The sequence below is a fragment of the Ailuropoda melanoleuca genome, chromosome X, assembly GCF_002007445.2.
Source record: "Ailuropoda melanoleuca isolate Jingjing chromosome X, ASM200744v2, whole genome shotgun sequence".
Classification (NCBI taxonomy): domain Eukaryota; kingdom Metazoa; phylum Chordata; class Mammalia; order Carnivora; family Ursidae; genus Ailuropoda; species Ailuropoda melanoleuca.
Window position 1 is genome coordinate 12,600,710 of NC_048238.1, and position 22,844 is coordinate 12,623,553.

The window sequence follows — 22,844 nt, forward strand, 5'->3', positions numbered from 1 at the left end:
TACATTCAGTGTACAAGCAGTGATTGAAAGCCAGCTCAGTTGTAGATTGCAGGGCAGTGGGGGAGGCAGATAATTACGTGTGTATGTGTAAGGGAGAACACATAATTTTCCCTCCACCCTTCTGAGTTCTTGGCTGAGACCACCCATAATAAAGGACAGATTAACAAGAGAAAAACAAATACAAGTTTAGTAACGTGTACACCTGAAGACAAAAGATGTTGAGGGGGGCAGTTTGGGGAGGTGACCAAGCAAAGCACGGTAAACAAGGGCATGGTTGTTACATAGATTCCGGTCCAGCCTTCTCCACTGATGAGAGCTTCTGGTGATTTAGAGTCATCCTCTTCCTAGTACAGAGAGGGAGACACCCGTACACAAGGAGATTTCCCATATAAATGTAAATTTCCCTGACAAAAAGAGTAACTTCTACTCAGTTTTCAGAGCTTCTCCCATGTGTGCTGTTTCCAAAATAATCGGCTCAAAATAATCCTTATGCCAGAGACATATGGGATGGTATATTATGCTACCTTTCACCACCCTGAAATATGCCTCTTTGGCATAAGGATTATTTTGAGCTGATTATTTTGAGAAACTGCAGACACGGGAGAAGTTCTGAAAGCAGAATAGATGTTATCCTTTTGTCAGGGAAATTTACATGAAGAAGGGGGGCTGTACCAGGAAGAGCGCTATTACCAGAGACAGCTTTTTCATCAGAGAGACTTACCTGCTTGGGAAGGCAAACTTGGCTCTCCATACATTTCCTCTTCTCACCTTCCCGTGAATTGCCTCCCTCCACTTTGAAGCCTCAGAGCCCTGTCACATTCCTTAGCTCCAGCCAGTTGTATTTAAGCCTCAGTCACCTGGCTGCCTTTTGAGTCTTATATCTTTTGGGTCTCTGGTCAGGAAGTAGGTAAACAAGAAAAAAAAATTTTATTCCTATTAATCTTTTTATTACAGTATGTGTGTTTGTGGTGTGTGTGTGTGTGTGTGTGTGTGTGTGTGTCTCAGTTAAGGACCTAGAAGCATAGAGGGGAAAATTATTTGTCCTTCCCTACAGTGGTATATTCTGCTACCCTTCATATGAATATAATAATAACTATACCAGTGTAATAAATATTTTGAAAGGAAAAGATCAGAGTGCTATGATTAAAAAATAATAATAAGGGATCATATTATAAGAGAGTAGCCAGAGAACTTTTACTAAGAAGGTGACAATTAAGCCCGAGACCTATAGATAACAGGGAAGCCGAATGAGAAAAAATTGATTTCTGACCAGGAGGAGCAGGAACTGAGGGGCTTAGGCAGGAATGTGCTTTCTCTGTTTCAGGGGTTGAAAGAGGGACACCCCTGAGGCTGGAGACATTGGGTGGTAAAAGCACCAAATAAATCAAAGCCAGGACTAGTCCTATAAATAAGAACTAAAACTAAGCACATTATCATTATGGAATCTAAAGAGATTTTGGTGCTCATCAGCAATATATTAGTGACTCCTTCGTATTGACAATGTAGCTCTGCTCGCTGAAACCATGGTTGATAAAATCACTGTTTCTGTTTATTTTATTTTCCCCTGGAAATGAAGGCACTTTGAGTCAGAACACTTAATCCTTTTCCTATTTTGAGGGAAAGTATGAGCAACTACCAAGATATCATTTCAATCTGTATTTTGTTAACATGAAGGAAGAGAATGGGAGGAGAGAACAAAATGTGAATTATCCTTAACAGAACAAACCCTTGGGAAAAGCTGGCTTCACTAAGGCCACAGTCACCAAGGGGCCTTGGTCAAGGGATGGTCTGGGTTCCCAGAGGAGGAAGTGGTAGGGGAAAGGAAACCTTCTAGAAGCTGAACTTGTGAACCAAAGGTGATAAATTGATAGGAGCATTAAGGTCATAAAAGAGCAACAAAGGAATGGGCATGATTTTCTTGGGCTAGTGTTTGCGTGGGTGAGAGTAGATTCTGGGCATTTCCTGAATGGAGTGTGGGGCACGAGTCAAGGTGAAAGGAGGGATCGTCTTGGGGATCTGCTTGTTAGCTTCCTTCTTGCCTAGTCTTTACAGGAGACACTCCTGAACTGGTTTTGAAGGGTGTGAATCCTCAAACCCTCAGCCACAGTCTGAGTATCTTAGAAGGGAAGGTGTTGCAAGGTCTCTTTGTGCCAGGCATCCTTACAACTGAATCAGTTTGAATAGAGAGATTACCAGCAAGGAGATTGAATCAATCATCAAAAGACTCCCAACAAAGGGAAGTCCAGGACCAGATGGTTTCACAGGTAAATTCTACCAAACATTTATTTATTTATTTATTTTAAAGCTTTTATTTATTTATTTAAGAGAGAGAGAGAGAGAGAGACAGCATCAGCAGGGGGAGGGGCAAAGGAAAAGGGAGAGGGGCAAGTAGACTCCTCACTGAGCGCAGAGCCAGACGTGGGGCTCTATCCCAGGACCCCGAGATCATGACCTAAGCCAAAGGCAGACACTTAACTGACTGAGCCACCCCGGTGCCCCTCTACCAAACATTTAAAGAGTTAATACCTATTCTTCTGAAACTATTCCACAAAATAGAAGAACTTCCAAATTCATTCTGTGAAGCCAGTAACACCCTGATAAGAAAACCAGATAATGACACCACAAAAAAGGGAACTAGAGGCCAGTATCTCTGATGAACATAGATGTAAATATCCTCAACAAAATACTAGCAAATAGAATCCAACAATACATTAAAAAAATCATTCACCATGGTGAAGTGGGATTTATTCCCTGGATGCAAGGGTGGTTCAATATTCAAATATCAATCAACGTGATACATCACATCAGTAAGAGAAAGGATAAAAACCATACGATCATTTCGGAAGGTGTAGAAAAAGCATTTGACAAAGTACAACATCCATTCATGATAAAAGCCCTCAACAAAGTAGGGATAGAGGGAACATACCTCAACATAATAAAGGCCATGTATTTTTGAAAAACCCACAGCAAACATTGTATTCAATGGGGAAGAACTGAGAGCTTATCCCCTAAGGTCAGGAACAAGGCATGGATGTCCACTCTCATTTTCATTTAACATAGTACTGGAAGGCCAGGCCACAGCAATCAGACAACAAAAGGAGAAAAAGGCATCCAAATCCATAAGTGAAAAGTAAAACTTCCAAAAGGCACGTGGGTGGCTCAGGCGGTTGAGCATCTGCCCTCAGCTCAGGTCATGATCCTGGGGTCCTGGGATCAAGTCCCACGTCGGGCTCTCTGCTCAGTGGGGAATCTGCTTCTCCCTTTCCCTCTGCCTGCTGCTCTGCCTGCTTGTGCTCTCTCTCTCTCTATCGAATAAATAAAAGAAATCCAAAAAAAAAAAAGAGAGAAGTAAAACTTTCACTATTTGTAGATGACATGATACTACATATAGAAAACTGGAAAGAGGGGCGCCTGGGTGGCTCAGTCGTTAAGCGTCTGCCTTCGTCTCAGGGCGTGATCCCAGAGTCCTGGGATCGAGCCCCACATCGTGCTCCCTGATCCACTAGGAGCCTGCTTCTTCCTCTCCCACTCCCCCTGCTTGTGTTCCCTCTCTTGCTGGCTGTCTTTCTATCAAATAAATAAATAAAATCTTAAAAAAAAAAAAAAGGAAAACTGGAAGGACTCCACCAAAAAACTGCTAGAACTGATAATTGAATTTAGTAAAGTCACGGGATACAAAATCAATGTGCAGAAATCTGTTGCATTTCTATACACTAATAATGAAGCAGCAGAAAGAGAAATTAAGGCTCGATCCCATTTACAATTGCACCAAAAATAAGATACCTAGGAATAAACCTAACCAAAGAGGTGGAAGACCTGTCCTCTGAAAACTATAAAACACTGATGAAAGAAATTGAAGACAACACAAAGAAATGGAAAAACATCCCATGCTCGTGGATTAGGAGAACAAATAGTGTTAAAATGTCTATGCTACTCAAAGCACTCTATAGATTTAATGCAATTCCTATCAAAATACCAACAGCATTTTTCACAGAACTACAACAGAAAATCCTAAAATTTATATGGAATGACCAAAGACTCCGAGTAGCCAAAGCAGTTTTGAAAAAGAACAAAACTGGAGGCATCACAATTCCATACTTCCAGTTATATTACAAAGCTGTAGCAATCAAAACAGTATGGTACTGGTGCAAAAATAGACACACAGGTCAATGGAACAGAATAGAAAACCCAGAAATAAACCCACAATTATATGGTCAATTAATCTTCAACAAAGCTGGAAAGAATATGCAATGGGAAAAAGACAGTCTTTTCAACAACTGGTCAGCTACATGCAGAAGAATGAAACTGGTCAGCTACATGCAGAAGAATGAAACTGGACCACTTCCTTACACCATACATAAAAATAAACTCAAAATGAATTAAAGACCTAAGCGTGAGACCTGAAACCATAAAAATCCTAGAAGAGAGCATAGTCAGTAATGTCTCTAACATCAGCCCTAGCAACATTTTTCTAGGTATCTCTCCTGAGGTAAGGGAAATAAAAGCAAAAATAAACTGTTGGGACTCCATCAAAATAAGAAGTTTCTGCCCAGCAAAGGAGACATCAACGAAGTAAAAGGCAGCCTACAAAATGGGAGAAGATATTTGCAAATGACATATTTGATAAAGGGTTAGTATCCAAAATATACAAGGAATGTATACAACTCAATATGAAGAAAACCAAATAGTCCAATTAAAAAATGGCCAGAAAACGTGTACAGACATTTCTCCAAAGAAGACGTGTGGATAGCCAACAGACACATGAAAATATTCTCAGCTTCACTAATCATCGGGAAAGCGCAAATCAAAACCACAGCGAGGTATCACCTCACACCCGTCAAAATGGCTAAAATCAATAAGACAAGAAACAAAAAGTGTTGGTGAGTATGTGGAGAAAAAAGAACCCTCTTGCACCGTTGGTGGGAATGCCTGTTGGTGCAGCCATTGTGGAAAATGATACAGAGATTCCTCAAAACGTTAAGGAACCTACCCTACGATCCAGTAATTGCACTACTGTGTATTTACCCCCAAAATACAAAAATACTAGTTCAGAGGGATACATGAGCCCCTATGTTTATTGCAACATTATTTGCAGTAGCCAAATTATGGAAGCAGCCTAAGTTTACATCAATAGATGAATGGATAAAGAAGTGGTATATATCAGGGTGCCTGGGTGGCTCAGTCGTTAAGCATCTGCCTTCGGCTCAGAGCGTGATCCCAGGGTCCCAGGATCAAGCCCCGCGTCGGGCTTCCTGCTCTGCTGGGAGGCCTGCTTCTTCCTTTCCCACTCCCCCTGCTTGTGTTCCCTCTCTCACTGACTCTCTCTCTCTGTCAAATAAATAAATAAAATCTTCAAAAAAAAAAGTGGTATACACACACACACAATGGAATATTATCCAGTCTAAAAATGAATAAAATCTTGCCATTTGCAATGACACGGTTGTAGCTAGAGAGTATAATGCTGAGTGAAATCAGTCAGAGAAAGACAAATACCACATGATTTCACTCATACGTGGACTTTTAAGAAACAACTAAACAAGCAAAGGAGAAAAAGAGAGAGAGAGATATAAACCAAGAAACAGACTTTTCACTCTCAAGAACAAACTGATGGGGGCGCCTGGGTGGCTCAGTCGTTAAGCGTCTGCCTTCTGCTCAGGTCCCAGGATCGAGCCCCGCATCGGGCTCCCTGCTCCGCTGGGAGGCCTGCTTCTTCTTCTCCCACTCCCCCTGCTTGTGTTCCCTCTCTCGCTGCCTATCTCTCTCTCTCTCTGTCAAATAAGTAAATAAAATCTTTAAAAAAAAAAAAAAAGAACTAACTGATTTGCCCGAGGGGATGTGGGTAGGGGATGGGTGAAACAGGTGATGGGGATTAAGGAGTGCACTTGTCCTGATGAGCACAGGATGTTGTATGGGATTATTGAATCACTGTGTTGTACACTGGAAACTAATATAACACTGTTATATTAACTACATAGAAATTAAAATTTTAAAAATCAGAACAAAAAAATAATACAAATGGATCAGGGCTGTTCTAGGGGTTTCTAGAAGTTTAAAAAATATCACACCAGTAATGAAATACCACTTTCTATCCCAATAGCAGTTGGGTAATCAATACTAAAATTAAAGGCCGTATATTGAATAAGGCTCTACAGGGTAACAAAAAGAGGAGGAAGATATGGCTCCTGTCTGCAAGGAATTTGCATTGTAATCAGACTGTGACTGTACTGTACCCATTCATATGTATTTTTCACTCAGGATTTATAAAACAGAAAGTTGTCATTCCTCTCTAAAGTTCTTGTTCTTCACCAGTTCTTTTACAGTAAGGGAAAATACCAAAAACATTGGGTTCAGACTTCTCTAGAGATGGGAGTAGTGCATTATATGAAAAAAGAAAAGAAAAAGAGAATACTCTTTTGTATTTGCCTATAGTTTTTAACTCAAGACCAAGATTTCTCAAGTTTGATATTACTGGTATTTGTGGCCAGACAAAATTCTTTCTTGTGGGTGCCTGTCCTATGAATTGTGGGATGTTTAGTTGCATCCCTGGCATCTACCCACTAGATGTCAGTAGCACCCAACTCCAGTTGTGACAACCAAAAATGTCTCAGGACCGTACTAAATGTCCCCTGGGAGCAGAATTGCACCCTCCATTGAGAATCACTGTTGTGCCTACTGCCTGAAGAGCTTTCTCGATTCTGCCGGGACACTTTTCCCAAAAATGACAAGGCTAAGATCTTAAATTTCCGATCTCCTGAATTGGGGCAGCTACCTCAGGAAGAGAGATACCTTCTCTCTAAGAGTAAACGAGTGGTAAGTTTCTTGGTTTTTTGTTTGTTTGTTTGTTTTTTATGAAAAGTGGAGGGTCCGGGCTCCTGGGTGGCTCAGTGAGTTAAGCGTCTGTCTTCGGCTCAGGTCATGATCTTGGGGTCCTGCGATCGAGTCCCGCGCTGAGCAGGGAGCCCGCTTCTCCCTCTGCCTCTGTCCCTCAAACCCACTGAGCTCTCTCTCTCTCTCAAATAAATAAATAAAATCTTCAAAAAAAAAAAGAAAAGAAAAGAGGAAGAAGAAGAAGAGTGGAGTGTCAGGGACGCCCCCCCCCCGCCCCCAGACACATGGGAGATTGACTGAGTCGCAGCTACCTCATCACTTTCTCAGATCTTTAGACTCTTGTGGTGGGGTGGGGCTCAGAGGGTCATTGAGAATGATTTATCTCAATTCATGTTTCTTCTGCTTTCCCTATTGCTCTTGATTCTATCCATCTGGGGTGCTTCTAAAGGGCAGAAACTGGAGCACCCCAAATTATGCATGCCGTTCTGTCCACCCTGCATGGATGTCTCAACAGCTCTATGTTACAGGAAGTCCACTGGGATTTATCAGAGACTTACCACGAATACCTGGTGCTTAATTCTTCGTAGGAAAATCGTTGTCAGTGATGCGTGGCGTCTGTGCGGGACAAGTTGTGCACGTACACTGAAATCTGTAATGGAGTCGGGAGCGCTCCTTGTCAGTTGCAGACCCAACAGGAAAATGAACTTTGCACGTGGATACTACTTTAGCTACTCCTTTACTATTCCAGCACGAGGAAGCAAGAGTTCCCTTGTGCCCCAGCAAGAGCCCAGCCAGTGAGAAATAGTTACAAGTCAGGCAATGAGAAGCCACTAGAGTTGCAGCTGCCAGGTTACTCCAGTGGACTTTTTGTTTCTAAAAGCCTTTCCAGCTTCCTCCTTTCCTCTGTAAAAGAGCATTCCTCTCCCTTGTTCTCTGCACTTGTCTGTGGTTTTGTTCTAGCTTGCTTGTCCCAGATTGGAATTCTCTGCTATTCCCCTCCCCACCAAAACCCCATTTTTTTGCTGGTGAAATGATTGGCAGTGTTATTTGGAAGGTTAGCATATCTCAAACTAAGAAGAAATGACTCCTTTTCCTCCCCAGATTCGTCGGTACTTTCCTTCATTTTCCCAAAACCCTAGAGTGTTGCCTCTTCTCAATTGGAAGCCTATAATATTGCATTGTATAAATGATTCAGGAATCTTCAGAGTTGTAAGCTAAATTACAGACACATGCCGCACAAGCCTTTATTTCTACCAGCTAGGCAATTAAAAACTTACAATGCTTTTGATGTGGTTTTGGAATATAGGTGAGGTTCCATGGGGTGAGGTCTGGAGCCGACAACCAAGAAAGAGTTCTTGAAACGTCTTTGGTGCAAAATGGAGGTTTTATTAAAGGACTGGATAGGACCCTGGGCAGAAAGAGCGGCTACCCCAGGGTTGTGAGGGGTGGCTGATTTTGTACTTCGCAGTTGGGGGAGGTAAGGAAAAGGGAGGTTTTCAAAAGAACTTTCATATGCTAAAGGCTCACAGGATACTGGAGGCCTTGCCATTGTCAAGGTAAGGTTGTTTTCCCCTCTAGCTCTAGCAAGGCATTAACCTCAGGACAGTTGGGAGCTTCCTGAAAGAATGCCATCTATGTCCGACCCAGGAGTGGGGGGTGGGGGGTTCCTGGGTGTCAGCTTGTGCTTTGTTCTTAGCTAGCCTTCTGCTCCCTCATCACTTTGGTGAACCTTTGCTTTCCAAAAATTCTCCCTCCTCTTCCCCAGTGGCCTTTGTTGAAAAGTAATGCACGGTTGAAAATTTCATTAATTTGTGTTTGTATCTGAACCTGGTTTGGTGGGTGTGATGTAGGAAAGAAGTTAAGGTTCGAAGCCGACGTCCAAGAAAGAATTCTTGGGACGTCTTTGGTGCAAAAAGGTGGTTTTATTAAAGCACCAGGACAGGACCCGTGGGCAAAAGAGCATCCGCGGGGTTATGAGGAGTGGCCCATTATATACTCTCAAGTTGGGAGGGGGTTAGGGATAGCCTAAGTCTCTAAGGAATTTTGGAAGCAAGGTTTCCAGGACCTTGAGGGGGCTGGCTGTTGTTGGGAAAGGGTCATTTATGAGTGTCTAATAAAACCTGAGTCATGAGACCCTTCAGATATATATTGGTGGGTCATATGCTTGGGGAGGGGGGTTAGAGATAAAGGAAGTCTCCAAAGGAATTTTTATACGTTAAAGTAGACTTAGAGGATCCTGGTTGGGAGAGGGGGTCAGGCTAGGATTGCCTTTTGCCTTTAGCAAAGTATTAACATCGAGGCAGTTGAGTCCCTAGAGGAATTTCACTCTGCCTGTTCCAAGGACTTATCAGTGGGCTGTAGGGAGTAAGGAAAGTCCATAATTTTTCTTCTGCCTTTGTTTCCCACATCAGGTAGGGCTCAGAAACTGATCAATAAAGAAAAGCAACTCATTTGAGAATACCCTCCTTCCACGTGGTGCTAGTCTGCACATGTCTTACTGTTCTCACGAGACCGGGCTGCACCTGGCTTAGGTGAGAGGAGATGGTGGGCTGAGCGGCTCGTGGCGGGCAGAGCAGCCGGCCGTGCCTGTGCCAGGCACTCTCTGAGCTGCCTCTGTCCCCTGCTTCCGTCTGGCCCGAGCCCCCGAGTGGCCAATTCCTGAGACTTGGCTCACCTCAACACCTCAACACACCCCACCCCTGGGCTTGTCTGGTGTGTGATCCCAGATAGCGGATGTACGTCTTGACGATGCCCCGCTGTGCTTTCTCCTAGTGCACCCGCTCTGGGAGACCGTGGACCTGGTCCCGGGGGGCGAGCGCCAGTCACCCATCAACATCCGGTGGAGGGACAGCGTCTATGATCCTGGCTTAAAACCGCTCACCATCTCTTACGACCCCACCACCTGCCTCCATGTCTGGAATAACGGGTACTCTTTCCTCGTGGAATTTGAAGATTCTACAGATAAATCAGGTGAGAGCCCGACCAGTGGTCTTGTCTGGAATTAAAGGGACAGCCTCGTGTCAGCCCAGGCCACACCACACCGCCTCCCCAGGCACGCGGACCTCTTTGAGCAGTGACATGGGACTCGCTGCGCTTAGCTTTTTCAACATATGAAAAAATCCCATCTAGTTTTTATGAACATTTTCATCTACTATATAGGTAATATTTATTATTAAGTATGTATATCTCTATATGTAGGTAGCAGATAGGGTTTGAAATTAAAGCTTTGTGTGAAGTTTATTTTGTGTGTATTGAATATGTACTAATTTTCTCTGCTTGCTGACTTTATGACACACTTCTACATTAAACAGTATTGCTATTTAAATTTCACTGAGCAGATTGCAATACCTTTGAAATGGGGCAAAAAGAATATTCATGTGTGCATGACATTATAGTCTTAACAACCAGTTCTACATGGAAAAATGAAAACTCACATTCTGTTAATTTTGTTGATTAAACAATGTTACCTCGCTTAATAGAAACCCAATTTAAAAGAGATTTTCAAATCCAAATGTTACATTGCTTTTGAATCTTCTCTGGTTTTCAACCTCCACAGATAAAAACTAATCTGAATGATTTCAAAGTTTACCTTAAACTTTCAGTGTCTGTTGAACACAAAATGTGATTAATTCTATATAGGTTTCTTTCTCTCTTTTTCTTCTTCTTTTTTTTACCAACCAAATTTGATGGTATCAAGTAATCTTAGTCTGAAATAATTCTTAGTTGAAATAATGTATCTTTAAAGAGTGGCTATCAACCAGTGGCAGTTTTGCCCCCTCTTGCTCCCCAGGGGCTCGGGGCACCTGGCAACATGTTTAGGCATTTTCAGTGTCACACCTGTTGAGTTGGGGGGGGAACGACGACGACTGACATCTTGTGGGTCGAGGCCAGAAAAGCAGCTGAAGAAAGACTGCAGTACACCGGACAGCAAGTCACAAAGAGTCACCCAGCCTCAAATATCAATAGAGCTGAGATCAAGAAACCCTTTAGGAAATTAGTTTTCTCTCCTGAATATGAGGAGATGAGCCCGTGAAAGTGTGAATGAATGAAGTAAAAAGTGTAACCTGAAGCATAAATAGAAGTGTTCCCTCCTGTATCTATCCTGGCTCTAGGATTCTCAACTGTATCTTGGTTCTCTTTGCATTTTCCTAGTGATGCTCTGATATTCAGACACGGCCCTCTGGGTCAGCTGCAAACTGACGGCTCCTCCGCTGGGAATTATCTCTGGTTCTCTTCCCTTTGACCTGCTTCTCTGCTGTGATCCAGAAAGTGCTCAAGTCTGTCTTTAAGGGCTTAGGTGTCCCTGTGTTCCCCCATTTTCTCCTTTCTCCCCCAGGGTATGACGTGGCCCTTGACCATCTTACTTATATTTCTCAAACTAAGAAGAAATTACTCCTTTGCTCCCAGATTCATTGGTATCTTTCCTGATTTTTCCAAAACCCTTTAGCATGCCTCCATCTCAACTGGAAGCCTATAATACTACATCGTATATAAGGATTCCAGAAATCTTCAAAACAGTGACCTACATTCCTATGTTCCAGATGACCATCTTGCATGATGGTGAGCTTTACTTGTCTCTGTCAAATTCTACCATTACTTCTGCAAGCTAGACTAGTGGGCAGACCCAGTCTGTAAACACCAACTCTCATACGTGCATTTGGGATGCATAGTGATTCTCTCAGGTCTCAATCCTGTCTAGGTCCCTCGCAACCTTCTTTCTTTTCTTCTGAGGATCCCAAATGTTGGTTAGCCTTGGGATGATCTTCTATGATTGCTTCATTGAGTTGGAAATTGTAGGAAGTTGTTCAATCAGTTTCTTAACCAAGTGAGTTAATCTCCAGATCATTCCAGTTAAATGGCTTTCTGTTTTATTTTTTTTTATTTTTTATTTTTTTAAAAGATTTTATTTATTTATTTGACAGAGATAGAGACAGCCAGCGAGAGAGGGAACACAAGCAGGGGGAGTGGGAGAGGAAGAAGCAGGCTCACAGCGGAGGAGCCTGATGTGGGGCCCGATCCCATAACGCCGGGATCACGCCCTGAGCCGAAGGCAGACGCCTAACCGCTGTGCCGCCCAGGCGCCCCTCTGTTTTATTTTTTAGTCATTTTTTTTCTTTTGAACAATAGATTCAAAAATTCTTATCCGCCCGTTTGCTTGGGCAGTCTCAGATGGAAAGCAAATGACCTGCATTTTCCTCATCATAGCTCATGAGTCTCCAAGACAACTAACTAAATCATTCCTTGATGTTAACCTTCCCTAGGTGTGTCAGAGTGTCACACTGTTTTTACAAAACATACAAGAAAAATTGTAGAGAGGTTGCTAATTTTCTGCTTGTTTTGTTAGGAAGGACCAAAATAGGTAACCTCTTTTTATTATGCCTTAATAATCATTTTCTTTAAGATACCATTAATCTTTGATAAGTACCTAACTTTGTCTGTCTCTTTCTTTTTCCACATTTCAGTGGCTGCCTCCTATTTCCTGCTTATTCTTCATTGCTATTTCTCCATGCTATTGCAAAATAATTCATAGCATTCAAAGAGGAAGAAAGAGTGAACGAACATAAAACATAAAGAAAAAGTAAAAGAGAACAAAGACTTCCTAGAAATGAAGAAAGGCAAGAATCAATTCTAATTCTAGAAAGGAAAGGAGCTAATAAATATCAATGTCAATGTCTATAAATTTTAAAAGTCTGGGCAGTGCTGCTGCAGTGTGCTTTACAAAGAACTCGGGATAAGGTATGCAAGGAAAGGGTTTGGGGAAGGTATGTGACAAAAAGAAAACATACCAAACCTTATGGGATGCAGCAAAAGCAGTGCTTAGAGGGAAAGTAGACATGAAAATGCCTATATTGGAAAAGAAGAAATTTCTCAAATCAATAACCTAGCTTTCCACCTTAAGGAGCTAGAAGGAGAAGAGCAAACTGAACCCAAAGCACACACAAAGATGGGCGTGATGAAGGACAGAGCAGCAATCAGTGAAGCCAAAAGCTGCTTCTCCAGAAAGATCAACCAAACTGATAAACTCTTAGACAGGTGGACCAAGAAAACAAATAAGAGAAGATCAAATTACTAAAATCAGGAATGAAAGAGGGACATTACCACCAACCTTAAAGAAATTAAAAGGATAATAAGAGAAGGTATGTGAGGATCTCATACCACCACCCTTTGCTGGGTATTGTTTTGTTATTTGTCTGCCCCGAGTAGGACACAGTTAGTGATTTTAATGAGTGCATGTGAGGGATACACAATATTGTGGGGAAGGGCACTAAATTATGCCTGGGCTGAAGCCCATGAATGATCTCTATTTTCACCTCTTCTGAAAGTACTGTCATCGGCTATGTCACCAGGCCTCAAAGAGAGGAAGGGATGAGTCCTGTTGTTCTCCTGAGGGTGCTTCCTGCCCCATTTTACGTTACTGTACACTTTTATGGGGCATCGCTGGTAAACCCAAGAAGAATGCTTCCCCAGACATTTGAAGTTCTCCTTCCTAATTTTGGTCCTGTATTTACTTTTTCAGAGACGACAATGTAATGATTTTTAGCAAATTTACAGGGTGGTGGAACCATTAGGACAGTCTAATTTTAAGAACATTTCCATCACCCCCGGACAGTTTCGTGGCTGTTTCCTTACATATAATTTGATTTGTACGGGCCCTGTGTGTTGCCTCTCCCTTCATCACCCCTTTCTCTGCTAGCTCCTTCACCTCCACGTTAAAAGCAAAAGAAGGGAGTGAACATTATGTAGATTACTCACCATAGGCCCAACGATAGGCTGGGTGTTTTGTTTGTTATCTAATTTTTTACAAGCTTAATCCTTTCACACCTTAGAAAACCAAAAGAACAAAATGTCAACAACCTCAAATAAGTATAGATTTGTTTGATTTATCTTATGACTGCTCTGCTTTCTAATTTACTCTCTTCCCTCTCCCTTCTCTGCCTGTTTCTTGCTGACTGTACTTGCCCCTGTCATCCACACTTCTGCCCCACCTGACCCTACCCTTTTCCTCACTCTTGCTGAGGATACCAATGATGTTTCAATTAACAAAACCAACAGACACTTTGTGGTCTATTTCTTTAGCTCCTTGTTTCACTGAGGATCTTCTAAGTGCCAGGCACTGTGCCAGGTCCTCAGAATAGAAAGAGGAAGAAGGGATGGTCCCTGCCTTTAAGGAGCTTGCAGTGTGGAGGGGAGACAGACCCTTGAAGAGACAACGCTAATGCAGAGTGCTAAGTTCTGTGAGGGAAGTATTCACGTAGGCTCCAGCGGGAGAAGGCTTCCTGGCAGATGTTATACCTGGGCAGTCCACGAGGAGGTTCGAGGCAGTGCAGTGCTTGTATTAGGTATTACTGTGTGTAAAGTGCACGTCCTGAGGTAGGCAGGAGCGGACAGAGAGTTCCGCAGACTGTGCCCAGAGATGGGGAATCTCGGTGCAGCTTACCTGGGAATTCTTGCTCTGGGTCTCACACTCGGCTGTGACTGAGGTGTCAACTGTGGTTGGCATTTCATCTTAAGGCTCCTCTGGCAAAGGACCCTTTTCCAGATTCACTCAGGTGGCCATTGGCAGGATTCAGTTTCTCTCAGAGCCTCAGTTCTTTGCTGGCTGTTGGCCAGAGGCCACTCCCTTTTCCTTGCCAGGGGGGCCTCTCCGTCGGGCAGCTCACAGCATGGCAGCTGGTTTCATCAGAGCGAGCAAGCAAGAGGAGACCAAGAGGGCAAGCGAGATGGCAACTTGCATCTTTTTGTAACCTAATCTCAAAAGTGATATCCCATCACTTTTGCCCTCAGAAGCAAGTCACAAGGTCCAGCTCATCCTCAGGGGAGGAGATTACACAAGGGTGCGAATATCAGGAGGTAGGGATCATTGGGAGTCATATTAGAAACTGCCAGGACACATGGTTAATGACACAAAGCCCATTAATGCAAACTGAGGTCCTTTTCCTGTAAAGTGCATGCTCTTAACCACATTATACAAGAGAATACCTTCCTGTCTCACTTCTTCCCTATGTACGATTTATATAGGTATAGTACCCAGCACATGGAGAGACTTTTTAAAAAAAGATTTTATTTATTTATTTAAGAGAGAGAAAGAGCACGAGCAGGGGTGAGGGGCAGAGGGAAAGGGAGAAGCAGGCTCCCCACTGAGCAGGGAGCCCGATGTGGGGCTCCATCCCAGGGCCCTGGATCATGACCTGAGCCCAAGGCAGATGCTTAACTGACTGAGCCACCCAGGCACCCCCACATGTAGAGACTTAATGATTTTTCTTTTCTTTTCTTCTCTCTCTCTTTTTTAAAAGATTTTATTTATTTATTTGACAGAGAGGCAGTGAGAGAGGGAACACAAGCAGGGGGAGTGGGAGAGGAAGAAGCAGGCTCCCAGCGGAGGAGCCTGATGTGGGGCTCGATCCCAGAACGCTGGGATGATGACCTGAGCCAAAGGCAGACGCTTAACGACTGAGCCACCCAGGCGCCCCAGAGACTTAATGATTTTTCTTGCTAGAAGTGCCCAAGTCAGATGCCTGGGTATCTGAGTTCCCTCCCATTTTATTGAACATTTAAAAAGCAGGCACAGTTAATCAAGGTCAAGCTCATGTTCTAGAAAGAGGAGGACTCCCTCATCTTCTAGGCACAGGCAATCAAGAAGCAGATCGAGAAGGAGATCACATTCTAAGTCAAGGAGTAGGCAATCGTTCAAAAGTCCAAGACAGAGAAGATTTCATTCCAGAGAGAGAGGTAGAAGGTCAAGGAGCACATCAAAAACCAGGGCCAAAAAGAAAGAAGATAAAGAAAAGGAGTGTTCCAAAATACCACCAAAAATTATATCAGTCAGACATTCCAGAAGCACAAGCAGAGAGAGACAAGGACAAAGCAGGAGTGGCACAAGATCTCCTAAAAAGCCTGGGTCACCTAAGAGAAAACTTTCTCACTCACCATCCCCTACGAGACATAAAAAGGAGAAGAAGAAAGATAAAGCAAGCAGCAGAGATGAAGGAAAATAATCAACAAGGAAGAAGAAGAAAAGGAAAGATAGGGAAAAGGATCATCGGGTGACAAAGATGTAAAAGTCACGTGGGATTACGATGGAGAGGAACGGGGATGACAGCGAGAAAGAAACAAGAGAAGCCAACAGAATCAAGTTCCCCTAAAACACAAGAATGTTCTGTGTGGGAAAGGGAACTGGAGGTGATCATTGTGAAGAAGACATGGATGTGTTCATCGATGAACAAGTGTGGCTGCAACGTTGCCTCCGTGGGGAGCCAGCTGCATTGTGTGACTTCTTAATGCTGTACTTGTTCTTCTCAAACCCACGCAGATACAGCTCTGAGTTATAAACGGTTACATAGCTCCTGATATTGATATTCGTTATTTACATCCCAACGCTTATGGAAGGTGATAGCCGAGTAACCAGTTCTTGACGTGGTGAAATCTGATTGGGTAACCAAGCAGTTTTACTCTTGTGGTGCTGCTTCATAACAGACACGGAAAGCTCATACAGCAGGCAGGGATTGTTTATGTCGTACGAGCTCCTTTATTAAGTAAGTTCACGTATGGTATTTCTAGAATTTGATTCATTGCTTTACTAGAGCCATATAGGGAATGCACTGATTGTATGTTAATTGTGGCAGAAATATCCTAAATGTCATTACAATCCTCCAACGTGATGGATCTACTTATGGTCTTGTTTGCTGATATGACAAGTTAGCATTCTTATAGTTACATCTGAAAATGAACATTTGAAATAGATAATCCTTTAAGCCTTGTGGCTACATTTTTGTGGCTTTTGTTTGACTTTGGAAGGTTATGTATGCACTCACTTTTTTTGATGGCCGACTAGGCTTTAATTACAGAAATAAGATTTCAAACGAAACTGCCTTTGGTGGTAAGTAGCCTGTTTTGAAGGTGTTTGGGAGCTTTTCCCTGAAATAATTTATCCCCCCTCTACATCAGTGAAAGCTATCTGCCTATCCTGAGTTCATCTGTAAAAGAAAGTTATCTCTTGTCCTGATTTTCCACTTTCCACTCTTGTATTAGTTTTCATCTCAGTGTTGGAAAAGGAGGGTAGTGCATTTTAAATTGACCTTCATATGCTTTTAAAATAAGACAGATCTACTTTATAATGTACTTCTTATTTGACCTCAGGTATAAAACCAATACATTTGTGTTACTGTTACTGCAATAGTAGTCTAACGCACACAGTGATCCCATGTGAACTACAACAGAGTTAGGCAACTGTGTTCTTAGTTACAGGAGTTTCAAGCTTCACTTTTGTGCAGTGAAAACTAAAGTAGGCTATAGTCTGTGCCATGTTGATGTACAGTTTCTAAAATTGTTTTACAAGACTTTGATAATAAAACCCTTAAACTTATTTCATGTTCCTATAAAAGAAAAAGTGGGCACAGTAAATATAGAATATAAGAATAAGTCAAGAATTGTCCTTTAACAGTTGTAGGTAGCTTGGAATGTAGTTAAATCTCAGTGTCTTTACAGGTTGCGCCCTTTCACCTGTATTGACTGCATGGAAATCAAGTTTCTATACACCCGTATCTAATATCTAAGTGTGCTCCGCTTAAGACAGTTCATGTAGAAGGTCCACCCAAAGCTCTGGCCTTTCCCCCACATTCCTCCCCTGAATTGTTGGACGTACCATTTCAGTGATCGAGGGAGGACCCCTGGAACACAACTACCGATTGAAGCAATTCCATTTTCATTGGGGGGCCATCGATGCTTGGGGCTCTGAGCACACCGTGGACAGCAAATGTTACCCAGCAGAGGTATGTTGAGCAGCTTGGGAGCAGTGACAACTGTGAGGTGGGGATAGTGATGCGTTTCTAATACAGCCTCAGGAAGAATTGGGGATGGGGTCCTATAAATGCTAACGCACTCTCTCAGGCATATGTGATTTCTCCCAGTTTATACATGTAAACATGATGATCTGCCCTCATCTCAAATAATAGAGCAGAAATGAAGCTTAAGATCCTAAAACACAATACTTCCAGAATTCTAAGATAGGCTCAAATTATAGCCTGAAGTTATAACCCAGGCAACAATGCAGGGCCACTGGCTTGAATTAATCCAAGTGAGAATTAGTAGGAGCCTCAAAGAATGCTGTGGTGAAAGAAATAGAGGAAAAGAACAAGATTTAACAGGAATTTCTAGAATAAAAGCAACAGTACTTGGAGGCAGGGTCCCTTTGAGGAGAGGAGAGGAACAAGTGAACCGTGACCTTGAGGGTCTACTTGGGAGGCTGGGTGCATTCGTGAATGATGGACAAGAAATAATTTGTAGGGAAGTATAGGGAAGGCATAAGGAAGTAGAATTTCTTCTTACAATTTTTCCCCAATTTAGTTTTAGATGTTACCTTAAAAAGAAACACATTTTAAGTGGTTATCCCTCAAAGAAATTTGTCTTCAACTCTTGTCTGATTCCCCTGGAGAGAATCTACTTCTCTCAATATAAACACCTCTCCTTAGGCTGCAGATGGATTTTGGTTATGATGGTTTCATGCAAATCAGTATGGGAATGGACAAATGTTGCTCCTTCACTGAAATATTACTCACCTTATTGTATTTGTTTTATTTTTCTCCAAATAAATCCCTCTATTCAGAAGTAGTATTAGGGCACCTGGGTGGCTCAGTCAGTTGAGTGGCTGACTTGATTTCGGCTCAGGTCATGATCTCAGGGTCCTGGGATCGAGCCCCACATCGGGCTCTGCCCTCAGTGTGGAGTCTGCTTGAGAGTCTCTCTCTGCCTCAGCCCCAACACCCCTCTCTCTAAGATAAATAAATTTTTTTTAAAGATTTTATTTATTTATTTGACAGAGAGAGAGATAGCCAGCGAGAGAGGGAACACGAGCAGGGGGAGTGGGAGAGGGAGAAGCAGGCTCTCAGCAGAGGGGCCCGATGTGGGGATCGATCCCAGAATGCTGGGATCACGCCCTGAGCCGAAGGCAGACGCTTAACGACTGAGCCACCCAGGCGCCCCAAATAAATCTTTTTTTTTTTTTAAAGAAATGATATTAATTGCTGCTCCTGCATGCAAGTCTTCCTATTTATTTTTTTTTAAGATTTTATTTATTTATTTATTCAACAGAGATAATTTATTCGACAGAGACAGTCAGCGAGAGAGGGAACACAAGCAGGGGGAGTGGGAGAGGAAGAAGCAGGCTCATAGCAGAGGAGCCTGACGTGGGGCTCGATCCCATTACGCCGGGATCACACCCTGAGCCGAAGGCAGACGCTTAACCGCTGTGCCACCCAGGCGCCCCAAGTCTTCCTATTTATTTCTACCTCATTTTGTACCCGACTGGCGTATGCTTTTTCTCAGCAGCTTTATTTTGGGTGAGGAGACATGTTAACATATCATGTTGCATAAGGCTGTTTGTTTTGGAGTGATCCTATGCTGTCCTGTGTCAAACCAGCTCTGAATGGTGTTTCAGCTGCACTTGGTGCATTGGAATGCAGTCAAATTTGAAAACTTTGAGGATGCAGCACTGGAAGAACATGGTTTGGCTGTGATAGGAGTATTTTTAAAGGTAAGAAAGTCGGACCAACTTTAAATGATGTGTTGTATCCTAGGATGAAAAGATACAACATTGTAATAAGATCTAAGTGTATTGGCATTAAAAAGAAACAATGATTCGCTTGTGGCATCACTATGTTGTACACCTGAAACTAATGTAACATCGTGTGTCAACTACACTTCAACTTAAGAAAAGAAAGAAAAAAAATGAACAGTGGTTAAATTATGAGATTGCTGTGACTATATTTCAAACGGTATAAAAATGCATAGTCCAGTAGAGTAGTCACAAGCCACATTTGACAAATGAGCTCTTGAAATGTGACTACTTGGAGGAACAATTTTTAATTTTATTTTTTTTTAAGATTTTATTTATTTATTCGACAGAGATAGAGACAGCCAGTGAGAGAGGAAACACAAGCAGGGGGAGTGGGAGAGGAAGAAGCAGGCTCATAGTGGAGGAGCCTGATGTGGGGCTCGATCCCATAACGCCGGGAACACGCCCTGAGCCGAAGGCAGATGCTTAACCGCTGTGACACCCAGGTGCCCCAACAATTTTTAATTTTAATTAAAATTTCAACATAAGGACTGATATTTAAATGGAGCAGGGGCACGTTTCCCCGCAGGCATGCGCAGGCATGCAGACCCTGTCAGCAAACAGCCTGCTCATTTGTTCTGTGTCTAATTGAATTCAGTGACGTTTATAGAGATCTAAATTACCAGTTGAAGTGTAGTTTAAGTCGTGTGATTGGTTTGTTTTTATGTCATCACCAGGTGGCTAATTTTAATTCACATTCTGTTACAGCTTGAAAAGTGAGATGTCAATTGTTTTTAATACTTTCTCATTGTTGCTTGTTTAGCTAGGCAAACATCACAAAGAGTTACAGAAATTAGTGGATACTTTGCCATTGATCAAGCATAAGGTAATACTGTTTTCCCTAAGTCACTTGAAAAGCATGTTATGTTTAATCTCAGAGTGGAGACACTAACAAGGCACTTTGCAAGTGGCCCTGGAAGAGCACTTGCCACTTAAGATGCTTGTGTTGAGAGCCGGGCCCTGGGACACCTCTCAGGGGGCAGAAGTGATTCTGTGTGTGTGTGCTAACTGCTTTGGTTTTGCTGCCCTGCCCTAGCACTCGGGGACTTGGGAACCCAGTGCTATCCCTTCCTCTGCCCTTTCTGAGTCCTTGTGGAAACACCCAGAGCAGCCCTGTTGACTCGACCTCCCGTCCCACAGGCAGGGAGCAGAGAAGAGTTTGACAGAAGTGTGGCTTGGCCAGCTGTAAAGAGCAATTACCCATATCCTTCGGCGTGGATACCTTTGTCCAGGCCCCAGGATTAACTGTTCATGATTCAGAGTCCCGAAGGGGCTGTTCCCTGGAGGTCCGCATCTTCTCTCTCTCTCCCCCTCTCCTCCCCACCTCAGTCTCTCTCCCCATCGCCTCTTTCCCTCTCCCTTCCTGTCCATCTCCTTTTTTTCCCTTCCCTCTGTCTGTCTCCCCATTTAGTCTGGGAGTCTGGTTCCCCCAAATTTGCACTGTGTTTTAGAAAGGAGAATTCTGTTGGTTTCTCTTGAAAAAGAGAAGTCTCCTTGTTCATGCACCAGCTACCGCCTGATGCCTCCCAAAGACTTCGGAGAAGACCACCTGCAGTAAACTCACTAGAATGGAGGGAGGAATGGGTTTTGCCTTATTCCCGTGGAGGACTATCAGAACTACATAGTTAATTACAGGAAAAATGCATGGGCATAATTCTGTCCTAAGGTACCCAGAGATCATGTAGACCACTGCTGGTCCCCAGACGCCCCTAGATTAGATTCATCACCTCATCATCTGATTCCTGAGTGATTTTCCCCACGAAATGATGACTTGGTGACCCCTTCTCTTGTCCAGGACACCCTTGTGGAATTTGGGTCATTTGATCCTTCCTGCTTGATGCCTGCCTGCCCAGATTACTGGACCTACTCGGGGTCCCTGACTACCCCGCCACTCTCTGAGTCTGTCACCTGGATCATTAAGAAGCAGCCCGTAGAGGTTGATCATGATCAGGTATGTTCTTTCCACATTTCTGTCTGAGATAATGCTAGCCTGCCCCTTTAAAACAAGGCTGGGCTCCAACTTTGGCATCAGTCGTTAACATCTTGTAATGCTTATAAATTTTTTTTAAGATGTGCTAACATCTTGTCTTAAAATTTGGATTTAAATTAGGGAATGCTTCAAATCAACTAGAGAGAAGAGTTAAAATTTAGGAAACATAAGCTTTTTACTTTCATATTTGGCAATGACATATGTCTTGTGCACTGTGTATTTTATATATAAATATGAATCTCTATCTAAACAAGCCCCTTTTAAGGGAAGAATGAAGGCTGGAAATGGATGTGCTCAAAACCCTTTAAATTCCTTAAGGAAATTTTGTTCTGGAACCTCAGGATAAAGACAGAATCCAACAATATCTGTCCAGAAATTCTAAGTCAGATGTTTTGAACTTGGAGTTGATTTTCTCTTTAAAAAGTAAGTTTAAGTGGTGATTACTGTGTCAGTACACAAAATTCTGTTTAATTCATAATTTAACTAACCTACAATAATACTTGTATATGCTTGCTTTATGGGCTTTTTATTAATTACAAAGCATTTTCACAAGAGCAAAAGCTTCCAAAATCTTTTTTATGAAACCAGGATAACAGATACCAATGTCCATCAAATATTGGACCAAAAAATAAAGATATACTAAAGATTGAAGAATATGTTTTATTTTTTTAGATTTATTTATTTATTTTAGAGAGGGGGAGAGAGAGAGAAAAAGAGCACGAGCAGGAGGGGCAGAGGGAGAGGGAGAGAGAATCTTAAGTAGGCTCCATGCCCACGGACATGGGGCTCGATCCCATGACCCTGAGATCATGACCTGAGCCAAAACCAAGAGTCCATGCTTAACTGACTGCACCACCCAGGCACCCCTCTGAAGAGTATATTTTAAAGAAAGCAAAAATAATATATGAGAAACAGAAGCTAGCAGTACATTAGAAGAAATAATACACTTCAACCAAGTAGTATATATTCCACCAAAGTAAGGGTGGTTCATTATTAGGAATGATATTAATATAATTCATTCTATTAGTGAATCTACTTAGAAAAATCATATAACCATTTCCATATGTTATTAAAAGGCATTAGCAAAATTCACTATTCAGTTTTAAAATTTTTTTAAAGGTTTATTTTATTTTTTTAAACATTTTATTTATTTATTTGACAGAGAGAGAGCACAATTAGGCAGAGCCTCAGGCAGAGGGAGAAGCGGGTTCCCTGCTGAGCAGAGAGCCCGATTCAGGGCTCTATCCCAGTACCCCAGGATCACGACCCGAGCAAAAGGCAGACACTTAAACGACTGAGCCATCCAGGTGCCCCAGGTTTATTTATTTTAGAGAGAGAGAGGGAGAGCACACAGGGAGAGGCAGAGGGAGAGAAAAACTTCAGCAGACTTCTCACTGAGCTCGGCGCTGGGAGCCT

General features: G+C 42.6%; 1 protein-coding gene across 1 annotated transcript in view; it reads left to right on the top strand.

Annotated features, from left to right (window-relative positions):
- CA5B (carbonic anhydrase 5B) overlaps window positions 1-22,844 on the top strand; it is a 53,664-nt gene that overhangs the window by 25,211 nt on the left and 5,609 nt on the right. The window contains exons 3-7 of the mRNA XM_034649891.1: window positions 9,601-9,798; window positions 17,479-17,597; window positions 19,262-19,357; window positions 20,202-20,264; window positions 21,234-21,389. Of these exons, the coding sequence (XP_034505782.1) occupies window positions 9,601-9,798; window positions 17,479-17,597; window positions 19,262-19,357; window positions 20,202-20,264; window positions 21,234-21,389 (632 nt within the window). The remainder of the gene's footprint in view (window positions 1-9,600; window positions 9,799-17,478; window positions 17,598-19,261; window positions 19,358-20,201; window positions 20,265-21,233; window positions 21,390-22,844) is intronic.